Source organism: Nomascus leucogenys, chromosome 6, assembly GCF_006542625.1.
Source record: "Nomascus leucogenys isolate Asia chromosome 6, Asia_NLE_v1, whole genome shotgun sequence".
Taxonomy (NCBI): Eukaryota; Metazoa; Chordata; class Mammalia; order Primates; family Hylobatidae; genus Nomascus; species Nomascus leucogenys.
In genome coordinates this window covers 49,657,348-49,676,789 of record NC_044386.1, presented here as the reverse complement: position 1 = coordinate 49,676,789, position 19,442 = coordinate 49,657,348, and the positions used below count along the sequence as shown (strand labels likewise).

The 19,442-nt window shown below is 42.8% G+C and overlaps 1 protein-coding gene across 3 annotated transcripts; it reads right to left on the bottom strand.

The window, feature by feature from the left end:
• Window positions 1–230: 230 nt before the first annotated feature.
• Window positions 231–15,165, bottom strand: LYSMD2 (LysM domain containing 2). Of its 3 annotated transcripts, none has more exons than XM_030814087.1 (3): window positions 14,803–15,165; window positions 2,245–2,576; window positions 231–816 (listed from the first exon to the last, which is right to left on the bottom strand). In XM_030814087.1, the coding sequence occupies exons 1-3, from the start codon at window positions 15,073–15,075 to the stop codon at window positions 774–776; spliced, it is 648 nt and encodes a 215-aa protein (XP_030669947.1). In that variant the 5' UTR covers window positions 15,076–15,165; the 3' UTR covers window positions 231–773. The 3 variants fall into 3 exon arrangements, with proteins under 3 accessions (XP_030669947.1, XP_030669949.1, XP_030669948.1); XM_030814089.1 differs by lacking the exon at window positions 14,803–15,165 and adding an exon at window positions 14,393–14,518; XM_030814088.1 differs by lacking the exon at window positions 14,803–15,165 and adding an exon at window positions 14,206–14,357.
• Window positions 15,166–19,442: the final 4,277 nt, after the last annotated feature.

Below are 19,442 nucleotides of genomic sequence, written 5' to 3'. Positions count from 1 at the left end.
TTTGTTCTTTTGATTTATCCCATGTTTTCACCATATCTGAATCACATCAGGTCAATGAAAATGCCAAGATTACTAGTAATTATAATTGTTTTGCTTTTAGATTATGAATACTTTTTTCAAAATTGCATTTATAATAATAAAAACCATTAAAGTGAAGAAGGAGCTGTCGCCATTTAAATGTATAATTTAAAAGTCAATTTTATTTTCTTATTTGTTAAAAAAAAGGAGACTCAAGTTTGAAAACATAGTTTATTTTCTCATTCAGGCTTTTGTAGCTTATTTTTACAAAATAGCAGACAAAATTTGGTTCTTTATATTAATAGAGAATATGTAAGACATATCGAAATATATATATAGCACTTAAGTTATAAACGCACAGCAAATTCAGCATCACTTAAACAGCAACCATATTTTCACATAATCAGGATTGCATAAGGAGATAAACATTATCTTTAGCCTAAATATATAAATAGTCTTTGATGCTTTATGTCAATTAGTATTTATAAAAGCTAGTCTAAAAACTAACACCACCTACAAAAGTGATGAGCTTTAGGATACAACCTTGCCATCATGCCATAATAAAGACTTAAAATTATAGAAAGCCAGAGGGAACTAATCACTTCAGTGCAATTGCAGCAGGTAGAACTACCTAGTTATGATTTTAAGATGGACACTATAGGAATCCAGAAGGGATGTTTTTGAATCTTCAGTTGTTGGATTCCTTATGGTCCAAACATATCTTAATTTTGGTTAGAGTTATGCCCCCAAATCACCTAACTGTGATAGAGGGAAGTTGCATAGGGACTTTCTTCATCTCTGAAAGAAAATAAATACAGCATAAATCAGTGTTTAGAACTGTATGCAGAAAACTAAAACATCAACTTATTATACAATTTAATATCCACTTGCCAAAGAAGGAATATATCAACTTAGAATATTGTGCATGCCTAGAAAATTGTATGAAATGCCAATACTTAAGACATACCTTACTATCTCCATTTTATTCGTATCTCAGTTATTAGAATAAATAATGTCATTCGTTTATGTATTTATATTTGCTTATATTTACATATATTTTAAATCTATACTAAATTATATTCATATTTATATTTGTTTATGTTTTCTATATTCTACCTCTTTCTCAAAAGGATTTAAGGTACTAACAACAAAGGGCATATATACAATAAGATTAATAAAATAGAAATAAAAAAATCAGGACTAAGGAAAGGAGAAGGAAACCAATGTATTAATCATAAGAAATATTATAGGAGTTGAATGCAGGTATCAGTTTTAGTTGCAAGCTTCCCAATAGCCAGAGCAAAAAAGAAAACACAGTAGATTGTACTTTTTTGAAATCTAATCATAAAGAAAAAAGGAAACCAATTCTGTAGAAGAGAGAAAGGTTGCCCTAATATCAAATTTAAAAATCAAAGAAAAAAGTTCACATGAGATCTTATGTAGGAAACACCCAGTAACAAATAACAGACAGGCCGGGCGCGGTGGCTCATGCCTGTAATCCCAGCACTTTGGGAGGCCGAGGCGGGCGGATCACGAGGTCAGGAGATCGAGACCGCGGTGAAACCCCATCTCTACTAAAAATACAAAAAAAAAAATTAGCCGGGAGCAGTGGCGGGCGCCTGTAGTCCCAGCTACTTGGCAGGCTGAGGCAGGAGAATGGCCTGAACCCGGGAGGCGGAGCTTGCAGTGAGCCAAGATTGCGCCACTGCACTCCAGCCTGGGCGACAGAGCGAGACTCCGTCTGGAAAAAAAAAAAAACAAAAACAAATAACAGACAATGTCTTTGACAAGTTTTGCAACTATCAATATTTTACAAGTATTTTCTATGACACTGCTTCTCTTGAAAGTGTCAATGAGAGACGCTTTTACTTTGCTGCTATCCAGAAGTGCTAGCTGAACAGTGATGCTATTAAAGCAAAGAAGCAAACTTTTTATAGCAAATAACAGATAAAAACACTGCAACAGATAAAGCCTTGTGCATCAGGCAGCAGCTCTGTTTAGAGTTTATATACTAAAAATGCCTGTCTAGAAATAAAATGTAGTTTTTAAAGCAAAAAAGAAAGAAAGAAATTAAGAAAGAAAGAAAAAGAAAATCAGAAAGAAAGAAAGAAAGAAAAGAAAAAAGGAAAAGAAAAGAAAAGGAAAAGAAAAGAAAGATTTGGCCCAGCAAGGACATCTTAATAGTAATTTATTTAGACTTCGACATTTGTACCAGGGTATTCTTACCTGCTCTCTTCTTTTAGCTTCTTGGCTGCCTGTGTTGATAACTTAATCTGCAAGTCAAGTCTCTGCAGGAAATCTCTGGCTGACACTTCCTCAGGCTGCACAGGCTGAACATCAGATTCTTGAGGACTGGGAGGAGGGAGGTCTTCCCCGGCCACCACTGGCTCCTCTTCCTGAGAAAAACTGTTATCAACAGTTTCATTTTCTGGAGAATCAATGGAGTTAAGTCCATTAAACAACAAAGGCTTCTCTGATATAACTGGGATGTTCAAAGTTTTCTTCAGAAATATACAATCATTGGTAAACAGTTTATTGGCCCTTTTAATCTGCTCCATCTAAAATATAAAAAAGGAAACACAGAGTTACATATAACCAAGTCAAGGAGTAAGATTTATTATACAATACAGAACTACCAATATTCATAAGCAAAATGTACACAACGCTTTCTTGGGATTTGAGACTCTTCATTCAGGTTCGGTAACCTCCCCAGATATCTCCAGTTATTTCAGGAGATGTTGGAAAATTGTTTCCCGATTTTAAAAAAGAACAGACTAATTTTTCCCCATTATACTATTTCTACTACAAGGCTGCTTTTAACATCAGTTTAAAAACGTAAAATTTTTAGCACTTAATAAATTCAATTCTTGTTTTAACATTTCTATTATCTGATTTTTTTTTAAACTTACCATTGCTGCTGTTTTACTTATGGAGTGCTTCCCATGTCTCTAGAACTGTGCTTAGTAAATGCAGTTACTGTATGAACATGAGCTTGTTACTTATCTCATTGATCTTTTCTCCTCATGTGTAAAACAGGTACCATCTACCTTTCACAGGGTTGTTGCAAGGATTAAATGAGAGCTTATATACCCACTTGCATCGAGGAAATACATATATGAGAGAGAATATATAAAAATATATGTACATTCTATACATATATTCCCATATATATGTATATGGAAAGAGAGAGAGAAAGTAGTGATTAGAGTGTCTGGCAGTGGATGGTACTTACTACTCTCCACTTTCCAATGAAGAAATCAAAACACAAAAGAGATGGTAGATTTGACCAAGTACAATATGGCTCTTTAGATGTTTAAACTGGGATTTTTGTCTGACTCCAAAGTCCGTACAACATCTGAATTAAAGTACACAACTAATGAAATCACATTATGGAGGGCCTTTAATGCCAAATGAATTCTGAGTAAAAACAAAAAAATTGTATTTCTACTTCAAAAAGCCTGCAAAAACAACAGTCAACTAAGTGGACCCTGTTCATCCTGCTTTGTTATAAGCTGATTCCATGCAAATAGTACATGTAAAGCTTTCTTTTTTCTTCTAAAGATACTCCATTAAAGGAATGAGATTTTTAAAAAGGATGGTCTTTTGTGTTCTCATTTCTAGTTTAAGGGGAGAAAGAGAACATAAACATGGGCAGGTGCCTTTTAGAGACAAAATTAAAATCTAAAAATCCCAAGTATCTCTGGTCTAGTTCAGGTTTGAAAGGGTTAATAACTTGGACACTTTGCCCATAGCAGGTTCAGGTATACGCTATTTCGCCTTTAGGACCGACCCCTAGATCTTGTCCCCAAGCATCCAGCTGCTCCATCTCTCTTAGTGCATAGGTTTCCAGTGACACTAAGCCCTCCCCTGGCTCCAGAGTGAGCATATGACTCATTCCTGCCCTGGGGAGCATCACAGGCTTTCGTGATAGATCACAGGCCCATGACAGAATCATTCAGACATGCAAAAAGACTCCTGCAGGACGGTCGAGGGGAGAGTTCTCTACTGCTTTCTGCCGGAAGGAGATAGGCTGGAGATGCTGGCAGTCATCCTGGCTCCTTGTGGAATCTGATACTGGAGCCACCTTAGAGGTGAGCATTTGAATTTCTGGATCACAGCCTGAAGACAGAACATGCTCAGTTCCAAGATCCACTAAACTCCACTTGGAGTTTGTTTTTTGTTTAGGCCAATTTGAGTTAGGTTTTCTGTCACTTGTAGCTGAAAGAGCTCTTGCTGATATAGTGCCCTTTGAAATGCTTATCGGAAGGGGACTACGATTGCTAATAGTCATTGCTTCCTGGGAATAATGATGGAAGACAGAAACAGACAGGACCAGGATCCAAACTGCTGGGCAGAGCTAGGAACTGCAAGAGTACACTATGAATTCTTTGAGGGCAAGAACTGGTTATTGCTATAGCCTTTCTGGTCTGACAAAGATCGCATATGCACTAAGTGCTTAGGATGGATGGACAGATGGATGGAAGGATGGATGGATGGATGAATTAACACAGGTCAGAGGAGTGGGCATGGAAGATGAAGTAATCAGAAATGGGTAGTTAAGTTATCTGTCGTGCTGTTTATTCTCCTTTCCAACTCACTCTCCCCTCCCAATCCATTCCCCCACTCTTCTTGGGCTTATTCTAAACCCTAGGAGGCTGACTTTTTAAGAACTGCATTACCCAGGTCCCCTTGCCCTTGGAATTCCAGTTGGTTTGGCAACAGCAGCAGGATGACCTTACCATAACCAGTGGCTGCATTCCTCTCTGGTGAGAGTTCCTATCAGGAGTCCCAGATCCAAGTCTCCAGATCTTGCCAGTGTTCCCTTGGCCCTTCAGGCCTAGGGGTAACATCTCCCTGCTATTGCTAGTCTCTGGGTGCTTCACCTTCCCTTGCTGGTTCCCTCAACCATGCTCACATTCAGTAAATGTCCCTTTATTAAACTCTCTTCGGCCACATCCTCTGAGAGTGTTATCTGTATTCTGCTGCGATGCTGACAGATACATCTATCATACAGAGCACAACGGGCCACCAAGGCCAGGCAAGGGGCCTACAGAGGACTAGACAAGGTGACTGACTCAGAGGCTGCGTGCAGTCAGGGAGTCCACAGGCAGTGAAGGGCAAGGCTCCCCCTGGCTTCTGTACATACTGCTGCACAAGTGACTCACTATAACTGGTCCACAAGCTTCCTAAAGTCAGGGGCTCCACTGCCTTCATCTCAATGTCATTAGTAAGCATTTAAGATGTATGTGGACCTTTATGGTCTAGACTATAAGATGACACACGAGATGCCAGAGTCAAGAACACCAGGGATATTCAGACACAGTTAGCAACAAGGTGGGAACCAATCTAAGGACAGGGGCAGATTTGAGTCTTGAGTTTAATACAGCATAGTACTCAGAAGCATGGGTTCAGGGGCCATACTTTCTGAGTTCACATCCTGGCTTTCCCACTTTCTAACCATTCCCTGTCGGTTTACTTATCAGCAAAGTAAGGATAGTAACAGTTCCTTCCTCTCCATATATCATAATGAATTAATTCATGTAAAGTGTTTACAACAACATACGGGCTGGGCGCAGTGGCTCATGCCTGTAATCCCAGCACTTTGGGAGGCCAAGGTCAGGAGTTTGAGACCAGCCTGATCAACATAGCAAAACCTCATTTCTACTAAAAAAAAGGATACAAAAATTAGCCAGGCGTGGTGGCGCATGTCTGTAATTTCAGCTACTCGGGAGCCCAAGGCATGAGAATCGCTTGAATGTGGGAGGCAGAGGTTGCACTGAGCTGAGATCACAACATTGTACTCCAGGAGTACACACACACACACACACACACACACACACACACACACGGCACACAAGAAGTACTCAAAGGCGTCAGCAATTATTATCATTAAATTTAATTAAAAGTAAGAAAGCAACAGGTAAGGGCAGATTCTAATATATAATCAGCAAATGAGAAGGAAGAAGGTAGAAATTTTCTCCCATAAAATACTGTTTCTCAGCCGGGCATGGTGGCTCAATCCTGTAATCCCAGCACTTTGGGAGGCCGAGGCAGGTGGATCACCTGAGGTCAGGAGTTCAAGACCAGCCTAGCCAACATGGTGAAACCCCATCTTTACTAAAAATACAAATATTAGCCAGGCATGATGGCAGGTGCCTGTAATCACAGCTACTAAGGAGGCTGAGGCAGAAGAATCACTTGAACCTGGGAGGCGGAGGTTGCAGTAAGCCGAGATTGTGCCATTGTACTCCACCCTGGGTGACAGAGTGAGACTCTGTTTCAAAAAAAAAAAAAATTGTTTCTCCCCCAAAGTAAGAATATATAGGAAAAATCTCACATGGATAAGCCCAGATGAATACCATAATATATCGTCACTGCTTTGAGATGTCACAAAAGGCTTTGAATAGGTTTTTCAAAAGGTAATGAAAATCTTCACCTGTTCTTTACAAGCTATGGCTTAGGCCAAATGCATAGGCTCTAAACTCTGTTACCCATGATGAAATATGAAATCAGACATGCAAAGAGCCAGGAATAAAAGCATTCCATCTAGAAAAAGGAGTAGGAAATGCCCCAGAGCAGGAAAAAAATCACATGGCTAAAGTGTAGGGAGTAATAAGCAAACTTCCAACCAGGCAGGACCTTGGGTGCCAAGCTAAGGAATTTGGAATTTATTTTAAATGTGATGAGAAGCCACTGGAGGGTGATGGCAGGGAGTGACATGATCTGATCACAGTTAAAGATTGCTTCAGCAGCTGGGTGCAGAAAATGGATTAGCAAGAAAGAGGCACCTGCCATAGCACAGACAACAAACTGAAAAATCCAAAATGGTGAAACGATGTTTTCTTTTGCTTTGGTATGTTTTTTATTTATTTATTTATTTTTATTGTTTTTGAGATGGAGTCTCACTCTGTCACCCAGGCTGGAGTGCAGTGGCATGATCTCGGCTCACTGCAACCTCTTCCTCCCGGGTTTAAGCTATTCTCCTGCCTCAGCCTCCCGAGTAGCTGGGATTACAGGTGCATGCCACCATGCCTGGCTAATTTTTTGTATTTTTAGTAGAGACGGGCTTTCGCCGTGTTAGCCAGGATGGTCTTGATCTCCTGACTTTGTGATCTACCTGCCTCGGTCTCCCAAAGTGTTGGGATTACAGGCGTGAACCACCACACCTGGCCTCCTTTGGTATGTTTTATACTTCCGTCTGAACGTAGATAGGTCTACTGTTCTGGCAATTTCACTTCACATAAAGCTAAGAAAAGTCATGATCCAATCCAAGGAAGAGCTGGAAAACTCTATAGCTTTCCTACCTACCCTCTGTTCAACATTTCCTAAGATCCAATTAATGCTGAGACTAGAAAGTGTGTCCTTTCAAACTGATGCAGGACTATCCTCTGTTTCTTAGGGATGGATGAATGGGAGTTGGGAGGTACATTGATCAAATGCTTTCATTTCAAAAGTCTCCCTTAATCTAGATTGAATAGTGTAACTCAATGAAATATAAATTTACTGTCTGGTCACTAAGAAACAGTTTATAAAATGAGGAAAGTAATAGCCAAAGGGTGGTCACAAGTTCAATTATGGTGAAATTAGGTAGAACAAGTGCCATTAATAACTTAAAAACAATGTACTGAAAATGACTCCCCAGCCAGGCGTGGTGGCTCATGCCTGTAGTCCCAAAACTTTGGGAGGCCAAGGCAGATGGATTGCTTGAGCCCAAGAGTTTGAAACCAGCCTGGGTAATATGATGAAACTCCATCTCTACCAAAAAGTATCCCCCAAAACATTTAGCTTGGTGTGGTGGTGCACCCCCATAGTTCCAGCTACTCAGGAGGATGAGGCAGGAGAATCGCTTGAGCCTGAGAGGTTAAGGCTGTAGTTAGCCAAGATCTCGCCACTGCGCTCCGGGTCAGGTGACAGAGCAAGACCCTGTCTCAAAAAAAAAATTTTTTTTAATAAAATAAAATACAATGATTCCCCTGTGAAGGGAATTCACAAAGCATCCCTCCAGAAGATACCTTAAGATCAGGCTGCTGAGTAAGGTCAAGAACGCTTCCTATCTTGGGCCAGCAACATCAGTCCACCTAACTAATAGTGAATGCAATTCTCAAAGCTTCTTTCTCTTCCTCTCCATTCCTTAAAAGATATAAGCTCATCCAAAAATGTTTCAGGATACATAATAACATGTATTATTAAGCCACTGTGTGGCTTGCAGAATGTTCTCATATACGCACACAGCTCTCATTTGATTATTAGTTTACAGAAAACAGACTTAAATATTAAATGATTCTCCCAAGATTCACCCCCACATCTGTCTCCTGTTACGTTCTAGGTGTTGATGGCAATGAGATCAGACCCCTCCATTGCTATGTGTTCACGAGAAAAAGGCTTTTTTTCTTCCCCACACTGTCAGAAAAGTACATGAGATTCTATTTATGGCAAATGTCCAAAAAAGGCAAATCTCTAGATTAGAAAGCATATTGGTGGTAGTCTGAGACTGGAGAAGGAAACAAAGAGTGAGAGGAATGGATGGGCATGGGGATCTTTTCAGGGTGATGTAACTGTTCTACTGCTGAATTCCAATAATGGCCTCACAACTCTGTAAATTTATTTAAAGTCATTGAATCGTACACTTAAGATGGGTGAATTTTGTGGTGTACAACCTCAATAAAGGTGTTTAAAAAAATAATGAGAATCTACAAACACCCCGAATGACTAAAGGCTACTTTGCCATATCTCTCACCTTTGGTGGCTCTATTTATAGTTATCTTCTCTTTAACTAGCAAGGGCCAGCAATCTCCACCAGCAGCAGGGGTTAAAGTTATGAACACTAAAGATTTACATGCACCTAAGTTTCTAAATCACAATGTTTATTCTCCCTAAAAATGACAATCATTTCACCTTTTCTCAGCAAGGTAACTTTCGTTAGGGGAAACGTTAAGCAACAACTTGGCTTAGCAGCTAATTGGCAGAGGAAGAGAAAATCCTGGGAATAAAACCGGCTAGGAAGTAACTGAGGGTACTGCGGGGTGAGGTGGCCTCTGGAGAGGGAAAAAGACAGGCAAGCTGCCTGGAGGAAGCAAAGAGATAAAAGAAAAATTTTATGCAAATAATAGGTCCACGTGGCTGCCTCCTTTCCACTTTCAGTTTCTATATAGCTCTCTGGAGGTTTCTCCAGGGTTTCTGCACAAAAATTCATGGTGGCAGCCTAGAGTTGGTCAATTTCCTCCAGAGGCTTGACTCTAACTGGGAGGAGCCAGGATCACTGAAAAAGCAATAGCTAAATCTAGAATACAGGGTTAGGGAAGGAATCTTAATGTCTCAGTGGAGATAAACACACCCAGGGGAATGCCAGTCCAAGCAAGTTTACGTCTGAGGTTTGAACTATATTTAACGGTTACTCAACCCACCCCAAATAGTTTCAGTTTCCCAGACCCACTTCCTCAAATGCCTCTTCCTCTGGTAGAGCTGCTCAAGCCTAAACTTATACATCACTCCATGTAAAGCCCCACTGCTGGGGGAGGGGAGGAGATGAACACTGAGCACCAGCAAGGGCAGCAGTCTTTTACAGATTTGAGAATGAGCCTCAAACCAAATCTTGCAGTTCAAGTCTTCAGCAGGCCGCACCTCTTCACTCAGCCCCTGCCCCAGATCCTGACTTCCTGGGTCTGCTCAGCTCCATGGCTGGCTATTTCATACCAGTCAAGCTTTCTTGTGGCTGAAGTCCACATGTATGTGGAGAACTCACAACATGCCAGGCTCCAGGCTAGCCACAGAAGATACAAACATCAATGAAACAAATTCTCTGGCTTCTCAAGTAGCTAAAAACTACTAGAAAGCAGTAGCTGAAAAACTCACCATGAATAAAAAGAGAACAACATGTATTATCTTCTAGCCCCAGCATCTAGCCCAAGGCCTCAAACCAACCAGGCTCAATAGAAGTTGGTTAAGAAAATAATGAATGCCAGTTTTTAATGGCTATTAATGACTAAAAAGGTGATGGTAGGAAAGAGTCATGATGATCTTTCCTAAGTCACTAGCAGAAGAACTTGGGTCCATCAGGTGTCAGGCCTAGCCAGCTTCTTGAAACTCCAGATTCTTCTTTCCCATCCCCAGGATGCCCAGGCCCATCTCTAGGGGAGAGATATTCAAACTAAACAGTAAACAAACAAGCAGAACATTTACAGCGTATCAGCAAATCATCCAGACCCCAGCCACATCTCACCACCTCCTTCCTTCTCTACTGCTTTGGTCCCAGCTGCTATCCTCTCCCACCTGCATTACTGCAAAAGCCACCATCTTATCTGGTTTCCTTGCTTGGTACTAGCTTCCCTACAAACTATTTTTAAAGCAGCAGCCAGAGTGATCCTTTTAATGCACAAGTCAGATTATGTCACTCTTCAGCTCAAACCCCTTAAATGCATCCCAACTCAGAGAAAAAGATAAAGCCCTTACAATGGTCAAGGTCCAAAGTGATCTAGTCCAACTATACCCCAATGCATTCTAAGCACCAGCCACAGTACTCCTGGAAGGTGCCAATTATGTTCTCACCTCAAGGCCTTTGCACCACTGGTTATTCCTTCTGCCTGGAATGTTCACCAGATATCTGCACAGCTCCCTCCCTCACCTCCTTCTCAGCAAGGCCTTCCCTGGCCACACCATTTTAAATTCCAGCCATCTCCATGAGCCCTCCCCAATTCCCTCTCCTGCTTGATTTTTTTTTTCATTATGCTTATCAATATCTGACATAAGAGACATTTTATTTTTCTACTTACTGTCTCCATTAACTAAAATATAAGCTCTATGAGGACATGGATTTTTATTTACTCACTAATGTATCACCAGAAAGGTAGCTCTGAGGGAAAGAAAAAAACTGGATGAATGATAAATACTGTTAGGAAAACATGGCAGGGAAGTTGGGGAGGAGCGCTGGGGGACTGGGGAGAAAGGCTACAATCTGACATAGAGTGTGCAGAGAAGGCCTTAAGAATGAGATATTTAAGCAAAGACTTGAAGGCAATGAGGGAACAAATCACTCAGCCAGAATCAGCTCCATCATTCGCCCAGGGCCAGTAAAAAAATATGAAAATATGAGGCCCTTGTTCACAAACTATTAAAAATTTCAAGAGATGACAGTAGAGTATTAAACCAATTGTGAGGCCCTTCTAAGAATGGGGTCTTGTGTGACTGCACAGGTCACATGCCCATGAAACTAGCCCTGTATCCAGCTATTAGAGAAAGACAGATAGAATGGCAAGTGCAAGAACCCCAAGGAAGAACAGTGCTTTGGGAACAAGCAAAGCAGCCATGCTTGTTAAAAATGGAGACTCTGGCCAGATGTGGTGGCTCACTCTTGTAATCCCAACACTTTAGGAGGCCAAGGTGGGCGGATCATGAGGTCAGGAGTTGAACACCAGCCTGGCCAACATAGTGAAACCCTATCTCTACTAAAAATACAAAAATTAGCCGGGCGTGGTGGCGTGTGCTGAAAGTCCCAGCTACTCGAGAGGCTGAGGCAGGAGAATAGCTTGAACCCGGGAGGCAGAGGTTGCAGTGAGCCAAGATTGCGCCACTGCACTCCAGCCAGGGTGACAAAGTGAGCCTCTGTCTCAAAAACAAAAACAAACAAACAAAACAGAGACTCCTAGACTCCTTTTCTGGGTATTCCAATCCCATAGATCCAATGTCAGCTAGGATCCTTTATTTTTAGTTTGCCCCAGAGTATTCCTGTCCTGCCCAGGCCAATTTGAGCAACATGGATCTATTCTCACATCCTGAGATATGCCCTGCTGCCAGCCCTTCAGCACCACCTCAGAAAATGGCTCCCAGCTTGTTCCCCTTGTAATCCAGGGCTGGCAACCAGGTCTCCATCTTCACTCCCTTGTTGGAGTCTCTGTTCTGGGAACTTTCTCGTACCTAGACTACGACTGGCTCTTAATCAGTCTTCCACCAAAGGACTAAAGTCCTGCCTGACACCCAGCTGGGTGGTTGAGGAGCTGCCATGGAGAGACAGGCTTCCCTGAGAGTTTCTGCTCATCTGTGCAAGATTGCCAGACATGGTATCTTAAGGCCAACTGTTTGCTGGACTGACTTAATTTCTAGGTGCACTGCCTTGAGTCTCTAAGCCCCCAATATCTCATTTTTGCCCTTTTAAAGCAATCATTTAAATATGTTGTAGACGGTCTTGCCAGTCAACAATAGAAACCTAATTTGCTCAACTTCTTTCTGTTCAGTCAGAAGAAAAATATTTTTCTGCCTTTTTAGCTTCCACCTTAAAATCTCACAATGAGTAAACCTAATTAATATCTGCAGATATTAGACCAGTGCAGTGGCTCACACCTGTAGGCCCAGCACTTTGGGAGGCTGAGGTGGGTGGATTGCTTGAGCCCAGGAGCTTGAGACCAGCCTGGGCAACATAATGAGACCCCATTTCTACAAAAAATACAAAAATTAGCTGGGCATGTGGCTTGAGCCTGTAGTCCCAACTCCTCAGGAGGCCGAGGTGGGAAGATCACTTGAGCAGCAGCAGTTGAGGCTGCAGTGAGCCACGTTAGTGCCACTGCACTCCAGCCTGGGTAACAGAGTGAGAGACGACCCTGTCTCAAAAAAAAAAAAAAATCTGAAGATATTAAAACAAGAATATCACCTCGCTGTTATGGTAAGTATTAACTCTTTCACTGATTCTATATTACCAGTGGAGGAGTCTCTAAAAATTTTATCAACTATAAGCCAGGGCCCGAAGTAATGAGAAATACATGTAATAAACCAGTGGTCCTCAACCAGGGGTAAATTTGCCTTCTAGAGAACATCTGGCAATGCCTGAATAGGGGCGGGAGAGTGCTACTGGCATCTAGTGGGTACAGGCCAGAGAAGCTGCTAAATGTTCTACACTGCACAGTACAACCCCATACAACAAAGAGTTATCTGGCCTATAACATCAACAGTGCTGAGGTTGGGAAACCCTGAAATGAACTATGTGTCACTATCAATTATAGTTTCTGATTCATTATACTTGTGTTTAATATCTTAAAATCAAAAGTCTTTATAAAAGCAATGAAAAATCTGATCTACACTTTAATTTTAAAAAGTAAATGGTAATGAGGTTATGAGTAATAGGATCTATATTAGACGTAACAGGGATTAGAAAGCATTTGATCAAAGGTGGAGAACTGCAGTAAACAGATGTATAGGAGTTATCTATAATCAACTCAAGTGAAACCACAGACGGCTGTGGGTCACAGAGAGATTGCACGGGAAGAGAGCATGGGAAATAACACTCTTCTGCGTGTCATAGATTCCTAGGTGCTGTCACTAGCCTAGTAAGGCAAGATGCCTGAAAACCAGACAGAAAAGACTGTCCTCCTTCAGTAGCCAGGATGCTGAGAGAGCTCCTGATAAGACTAAGATAAAAATAAGGATGGATATCAAAAGTAATATCTAGAGAAAAGCAAATGCTTTATCACTGTTAATTCAAGCTGGTCTCAATGAATGATCATACTTGGCAAATATCCTTACCTCTCATCCATCTTCTCATCTGTAAAAAGATTAATTACACCTACCTCCTAGGCTTATTGTGAAAGTTAAATAAGATAAAGATGAAACAAGACAAATGCAATGCCTGCCACACAGGAGGCATTCAGCAGAGGGTAGCTACTGGTATTTCCCAACTTTGCTTTCCTCTGCCTCTGACCCACACCAGGCCCCATTAATGCATATGGAGAATTGTAGCTCTATGTTCACATGTATAGAACTCCCAAGAGGGCAGAACGGGGCTCTCCATGGCATGATAAAGTCAATACATGACTGCACAGCAAGGTCCCTCTCAAAATATTTCAAAGATAGAAGGACCTGATAGGTAAACATATACCGGCTTAAATATGCAAAATACATTCTCCTTCATACTGATTCTCCTTCATTCGGTAAAGGGCCAGAAAGAGTTTCACTTTAAGAGAAAGATATAGATAAGATCCTCTTTCTTCCCATTGCTGTCTAAGGTGCTTCAGGAAAGAACACTGAAAACTGATACAGAGCCCAAATGTAAAAAGGCCATCACATAGCTCACAGTTAATTATAAGTAATTTTAATGAAACAATTTGTTCCCTCAGGTTTCCGTGTTCTTCCCAAAGGTATAATGCAATACACCCAAGACACACACACTTATAAATTCGTAATAAACGCAGTCCTCCAGCTCACCTACACCACAGTTCTTGGCTGCTGCTTAGCGACAGGTGTCACATTCGCGGTTGCCAGTGAGCCCAGAGGGTGTAATTTCACTTCTACATAAAGAAGCATAATCGATAGAACCAGAACCACCCAGTAGGAACAACTGCACCATTCCTGACTCATCATGGAGCTTGTTTTCACAGACAACAAAATTCACCTCAGTTGGGCTTTGCGTAAATATAGAGTAGTGTGATGGGGCCTGCAAATCGGGTGAAGGTGGTTCACGGGGATGCTAAAGCCTTAGTCCTCTTCGGCCTCCCTCACGCGACAGATCTAGTCTGAGCCTGGGCGGGGCACCGGGAACTCGATGCAGCTACCTAGGGAGGGAGCCCTGGCGGCCCGCCCCTCCCGCTGCAGGACCAGCTTTGGCGACCCCTGCGGTGGCCAGCAGCGCGCGCTGAGCGAGCCCTGGGAGCCGAGCCGCCGGGGACGCACGGCCGTCCCTGCGACTCCCCATCCCCCAAACCCCCACCCGCAGTCCCACCCCCACCCCCACCCGCACCCCGAGCCGCACCGCCTCCTGCGCGGGAGCTGCCAGCCCGGGCCGCGGCGGCGCGCCCTGCTCACCGTGACACCGTACTTGAGCGCGATGCCCTGCAGCGTGTCGCCCGCGCGGACCCGGTGCTCCACATGGCGCTCGATGACGCCGGCGCCCAGCGGCGCCCGCACGCTGGCGGTGCTGCCGTACGAGCGGGTCTTGGTGCGGGCCAGGCTCAGCGACAGCTCGGCCTCCTCGGACTCAGAGCCGGAGCGCGAGCGCGGCGGCGGCGAGGGGGCCGAGGGCCGCGGCGCGCGCGGGCCGCCTTCCCGCAGGGACAGTGCAGGCGAGGAATCCGCCATGGGTCCTTCCGAGGCCGCCGGGTCGGGGAGCTCGCCAAGGGGGCGGCGCCTCCTCCTCCTCCTCCGCCGCCGCCGCCGCCGCCGCCGCCGCCGCCGCCGCCGCCGCAGCCTCTTCCTCCTCACAGGGGCTGCAGCAGGCCGTTCCGCGGGGGCGGCGGGCGAGAAGCCGAGGCCGGGAGCCGCAGGCCGGGCATGGCGGGCGCCTCCTCCTCTGCGTCCTGCCTGCCCCGGGCGTCCGCGGCACACGCACCTGCAAGGGTAAGAGCGAAAGCAGCTCCCGCCGCAGCCTGCCGGTACCGGGAAGACCCTGCAGAGCGAGGGCGCCGGGGCGCGCTGAAGCCCGCGGCCGTGGGGGCTAAGAGAGGGTTATCTGCAGGCGTCCTAGGCCCCAGGTGGACCCCTGCTCCATGGCGATAGAGCCCCAACAGAACCCTGCCCTGGCCACGGCGGAAAAAAAAAAAAAAAAAAAAAGCGTTGCTCTGCCTCCTTTATTGATTCTCCAGCAGGAGCCAGCTTGCTCAGACCTTCCAGCTCTGCCAATGCCAAGGGTACTTCCCTCCCCCCACCCCAGTGACCTCAAAGTCCACGTCACAGAAAAACAAGATCATCAAACACACACAGACAGCTTTTCCAGGTCCATCTCAACAGCCTCAGAGTCCAGTCCTTTCAACATTGCACTAGGAGGGATAGTGCTTCTAAGGCCTAATGGGTGGCCTCAAAATAAACCCCCTAGTTGTTCGGGTTTCACACTTTGTACACTAGTGCCAATTTAAGTCCTGGCTGCCTCGAAAGGCTGGCCACATACAATTCATTCTCCAGGCTCAGTAGTTGGAATTTACTATCTGCATTCATCTTCTTTTCGTCAGTTTATTCTTTGACACCCTGAAATCGCACCTCCCTGCCCCGTATTGCTATTAATATTATAACCACCAAACACCTCTTATCTGTACTCTTCATTTGAACACCGTCTACTCTTGAACACCCTTTCAACACACTGTATTATACACAGAGTGGGTACACATTTACTAGCATCTAGTGCCTGGTTTCTGTTTTATTTTGGACAGCTCTCCAAGAAGAGGTACTTTGTAGGACGGTCCGGAGCCTGGGGGTTTGATTTGTTGGCTGAAGTTTTGGTGTGTTGCTGTGCTGGACAGAGGCAAAGCTAATATTGCTCAGGAGAGAAAGGATGGGAGAGCAGCAAGCTTCCACGTCTCCATCCCACTCAAAACTCCTACAATGGCTCTCTGGGGACGACAGCATTATTAAAAACCTACATTGGCATTCAAGCTATTATTTCTATTTTTATTATTCATGGTCTGACCATACCCCATCTATTCCTGCCAAACAGAGCCTCTGAAACTGGCCTCCTTGTTCCTACTTTCATACCTTGCATGTTATTCCCTCCAAAGGTAACACTCTTCCAGTACCCTCTATTACATTGTTTAAAGCTTTAAGGTCTGTCTCAAATGATACATCCTCCATGAGATTTTTCCTAATTCTTCCCAGTGGTCCCTTTTTCCCACCTGCCCAACTGTTACTGTTTCTTCTTTGAACTCCGAGAAGTTTGTATTAATACCTCTGGTTTAGTATTTAACTCTCTGTGTTTTGTGTTTGTACTTGCATGTACATACATGAGCTTGTCTTATCTCCTCCAACAGATACATGCTCCTGGGAGGCATAACTGGGTCTTACTCATCTTTTTAGCTCCAGCAGTGCCTAGCTCAGTGGAATTAAAAAAAAAAAAACATAATTACAAGTGGTTGAATTGAGGTGTAGTAAAAAGATCCTGAATGCGAATTTAGATTGTTTAGCATAAGTCTGCCATGCATAAACTTTTGGGTGGTATCCAGTGTGTCCCTTTCAGGACCCAAGACAGAGGCAGAATCTGAGTCTCAATATATAGACGAGATCTGGTAATGTTTCAAGAAAGAAGTATCTTCCTTCAAAAAGTTTACAATCTAGGAATGAGACAGCATATAATGTTTTCCACTAAGAGAAAAAGTTTACTGCATGACTGGAAGTTTTAATCTGAAGATTAAAGAACTGAGCCAGGCACAGTGGCCCATTCCAGCACTTTGGGAGTCTAAGGAAGGAGGATAGCTTGAGCCCAGGAGTTCAAGACCAGCCTGGGCAACATAGTGAGACCCATCTCCACAAAAACTACAAAACTTAATCAGGCATGTGGCATACTCCCGTAGTCCCAGCTACTTGGGAAACTGAGGTGGGAGGATCGCTTGAGCCCAGAAGGTGATCTCTGCAGTAAGCAGAGATCATGCCACTGCACTCCAGCCTAGGCAACACAGTGAGATCCTGGGGTTTTTTGTTTTGGTTTGGCCTTGGGGGTTTGTTTGTTTGTTTGTTTGTTCGTTTTGAGATGGAGTCTTGCTCTGTTCCCTAGGTTGGAGTGCAGTGGTGTGATCTCAGTTCACTGCAAGCTCCACCTCCCAGGTTCAAGCAATTCTCCTGCTTCAGCCTCCTGAGTAGCTGGGACTACAGGCATGCGCCACTCTGCCCGCCTAATTTTTTGTATTTTTGGTAGAGATGGGGCTTCATCATGCTGGCCAGGCTTTTCTCAAACTTCTGACCTCAAGTCATCCATCAGCCTCAGCCTTCCAAAGTGCTGGGATTACAGGCCTGAGCCACCATGCCTGGCCCTGTGTTTTTTTTTTTTTTTTTTTTTAGAAAGAACTGGGTTACATGAGGTGTTATTAGATGTTCATTGTTTTCTTCTTAAACCAGAACTTTGAAATTGTTTTAATATGTATCTACCTACAACATAGAAGTTCATCACAATTAAAGATGAAATATTAAAAGCATTTCCTTTGAAGGGAATGGTAAGAAAAGGAAGCCTATTATTGCCTCTATTTAACATTGTTTTGAAGGTCTTTGCCAAGGCAATTTTAAAAAGAAGAAAGGGAAATGAAGATTGAAAAGAAATAAACTGTTATTTACAGATAGTAGGCAATACTAAAATGTTTATAGGAACACAGATAATGAATACATTGGAACTGTTCAAACAATTGAGAGTTCACCAAAGTTATGAGATACAAGATCAATATACAAACATGAATTGCATCACTCAATCACATAAGTGTGAAAAAGATGACATTCCCGATACTACCAAAAATACCTAGGAATAAATTTAACAAAAGAAAATTGTTCCTCGTGGAGTAGGAGCAGGAAAAAAAATTTAAGGTAATAAATAAAAAGATAAAAAATGAAAGAAAGAAAAGTGTGTCTTGTATGGAAAATATAAAACTTTTTTGAAGTACATTAAAGAAATATAAATAAAAACAGAGATATACCATGTTTGTGAATGGGAAATGCAAAATAATGAAAATATCATTTTCTTTACAAACTAATGTTAAATTCATTAAAATTCCAAACAAAATCTCTATAGCATTCTTCAAAGGACATGACAGAGTTATGCTGAAATTCATATGAAAGATAAAGCACTAATGAGCCAAGGCATTCCTGCAGAAGAATTAGGAAGGAGGCTTACCCTTATAGCCATCGAGACTTAAAACTATGAGAACTAAAGCAATGTGGAACTGGTGCTGAGACAGGAAAACATAACAAAGGGACAATGAAGTAAGCCAGCAAACAGATTCACATATATTGGAGAACTTAATCTATAACAGACATAAAGTTACATATTCAATAAATGTTGTTGGAACAACTAGTTTTCTGTGTGAGAAAAGATGAAATTAGATCCCTGTCTTATACTACACATCAAAATCAATTATAGATTGATTAAAAACATAATTGGGAAAAGCAAACTTTAATGCTTTTGCAACAATATTTTTATAACCTTGGGATAGCAAAGGATTTTTTAAACAAACTACCAAAATCATAATTCACACATCACATAATTCATCCATTTAAAGTGTATAATTCAATGCTTTTCTGCATATTTATATTACATTACTAATTTCTTGAGTTGTGACAAATGTACATAACATAAAATTCACCATTTTAACTTTAAGCTTACAATTCACTAACATTAAATATATTCATGGCCCGGGTGGTCGTTCTCACCTATTATTCCAGCACTTTGGAAGGCCAAGGCAGGTGGATTGCTTAAGGCCAGCAGTTTAAGACTAGCCTGGCCAACATGGCGAAACCCCATTTCTACTAAAACTACAAAAATTAGCCTGGTGTGGTGGCAGGTGCCTGTAATCCCAGCCACTTGGGAGGCTGAGGCACAAGAACCGCTTGCACTTGGGAGGCGGAGGTTACAGTGACCCGAGATTGCAACACTGCACTCCAGCCTGGGCAACAGAGGGGGACTCTATCTCAAAAAAATAATAATTAAATATATATATATATATATATACACACACACACACACACAATGTTATGCAACT

Excerpts from the sequence above, each read along its gene's own strand:
- LYSMD2 (XM_030814087.1), bottom strand. The coding sequence starts at position 15,075 with ATGGCGGATTCCTCGCCTGCACTGTCCCTGCGGGAAGGCGGCCCGCGC. Across the intron at positions 2,577-14,802 it reads CGCTCAAGTACGGTGTCACG|ATGGAGCAGATTAAAAGGGC; the intron begins GTGAGCAGGGCG and ends TTTATATTTTAG. Across the intron at positions 817-2,244 it reads AAGCTAAAAGAAGAGAGCAG|AGATGAAGAAAGTCCCTATG; the intron begins GTAAGAATACCC and ends ATTTTCTTTCAG.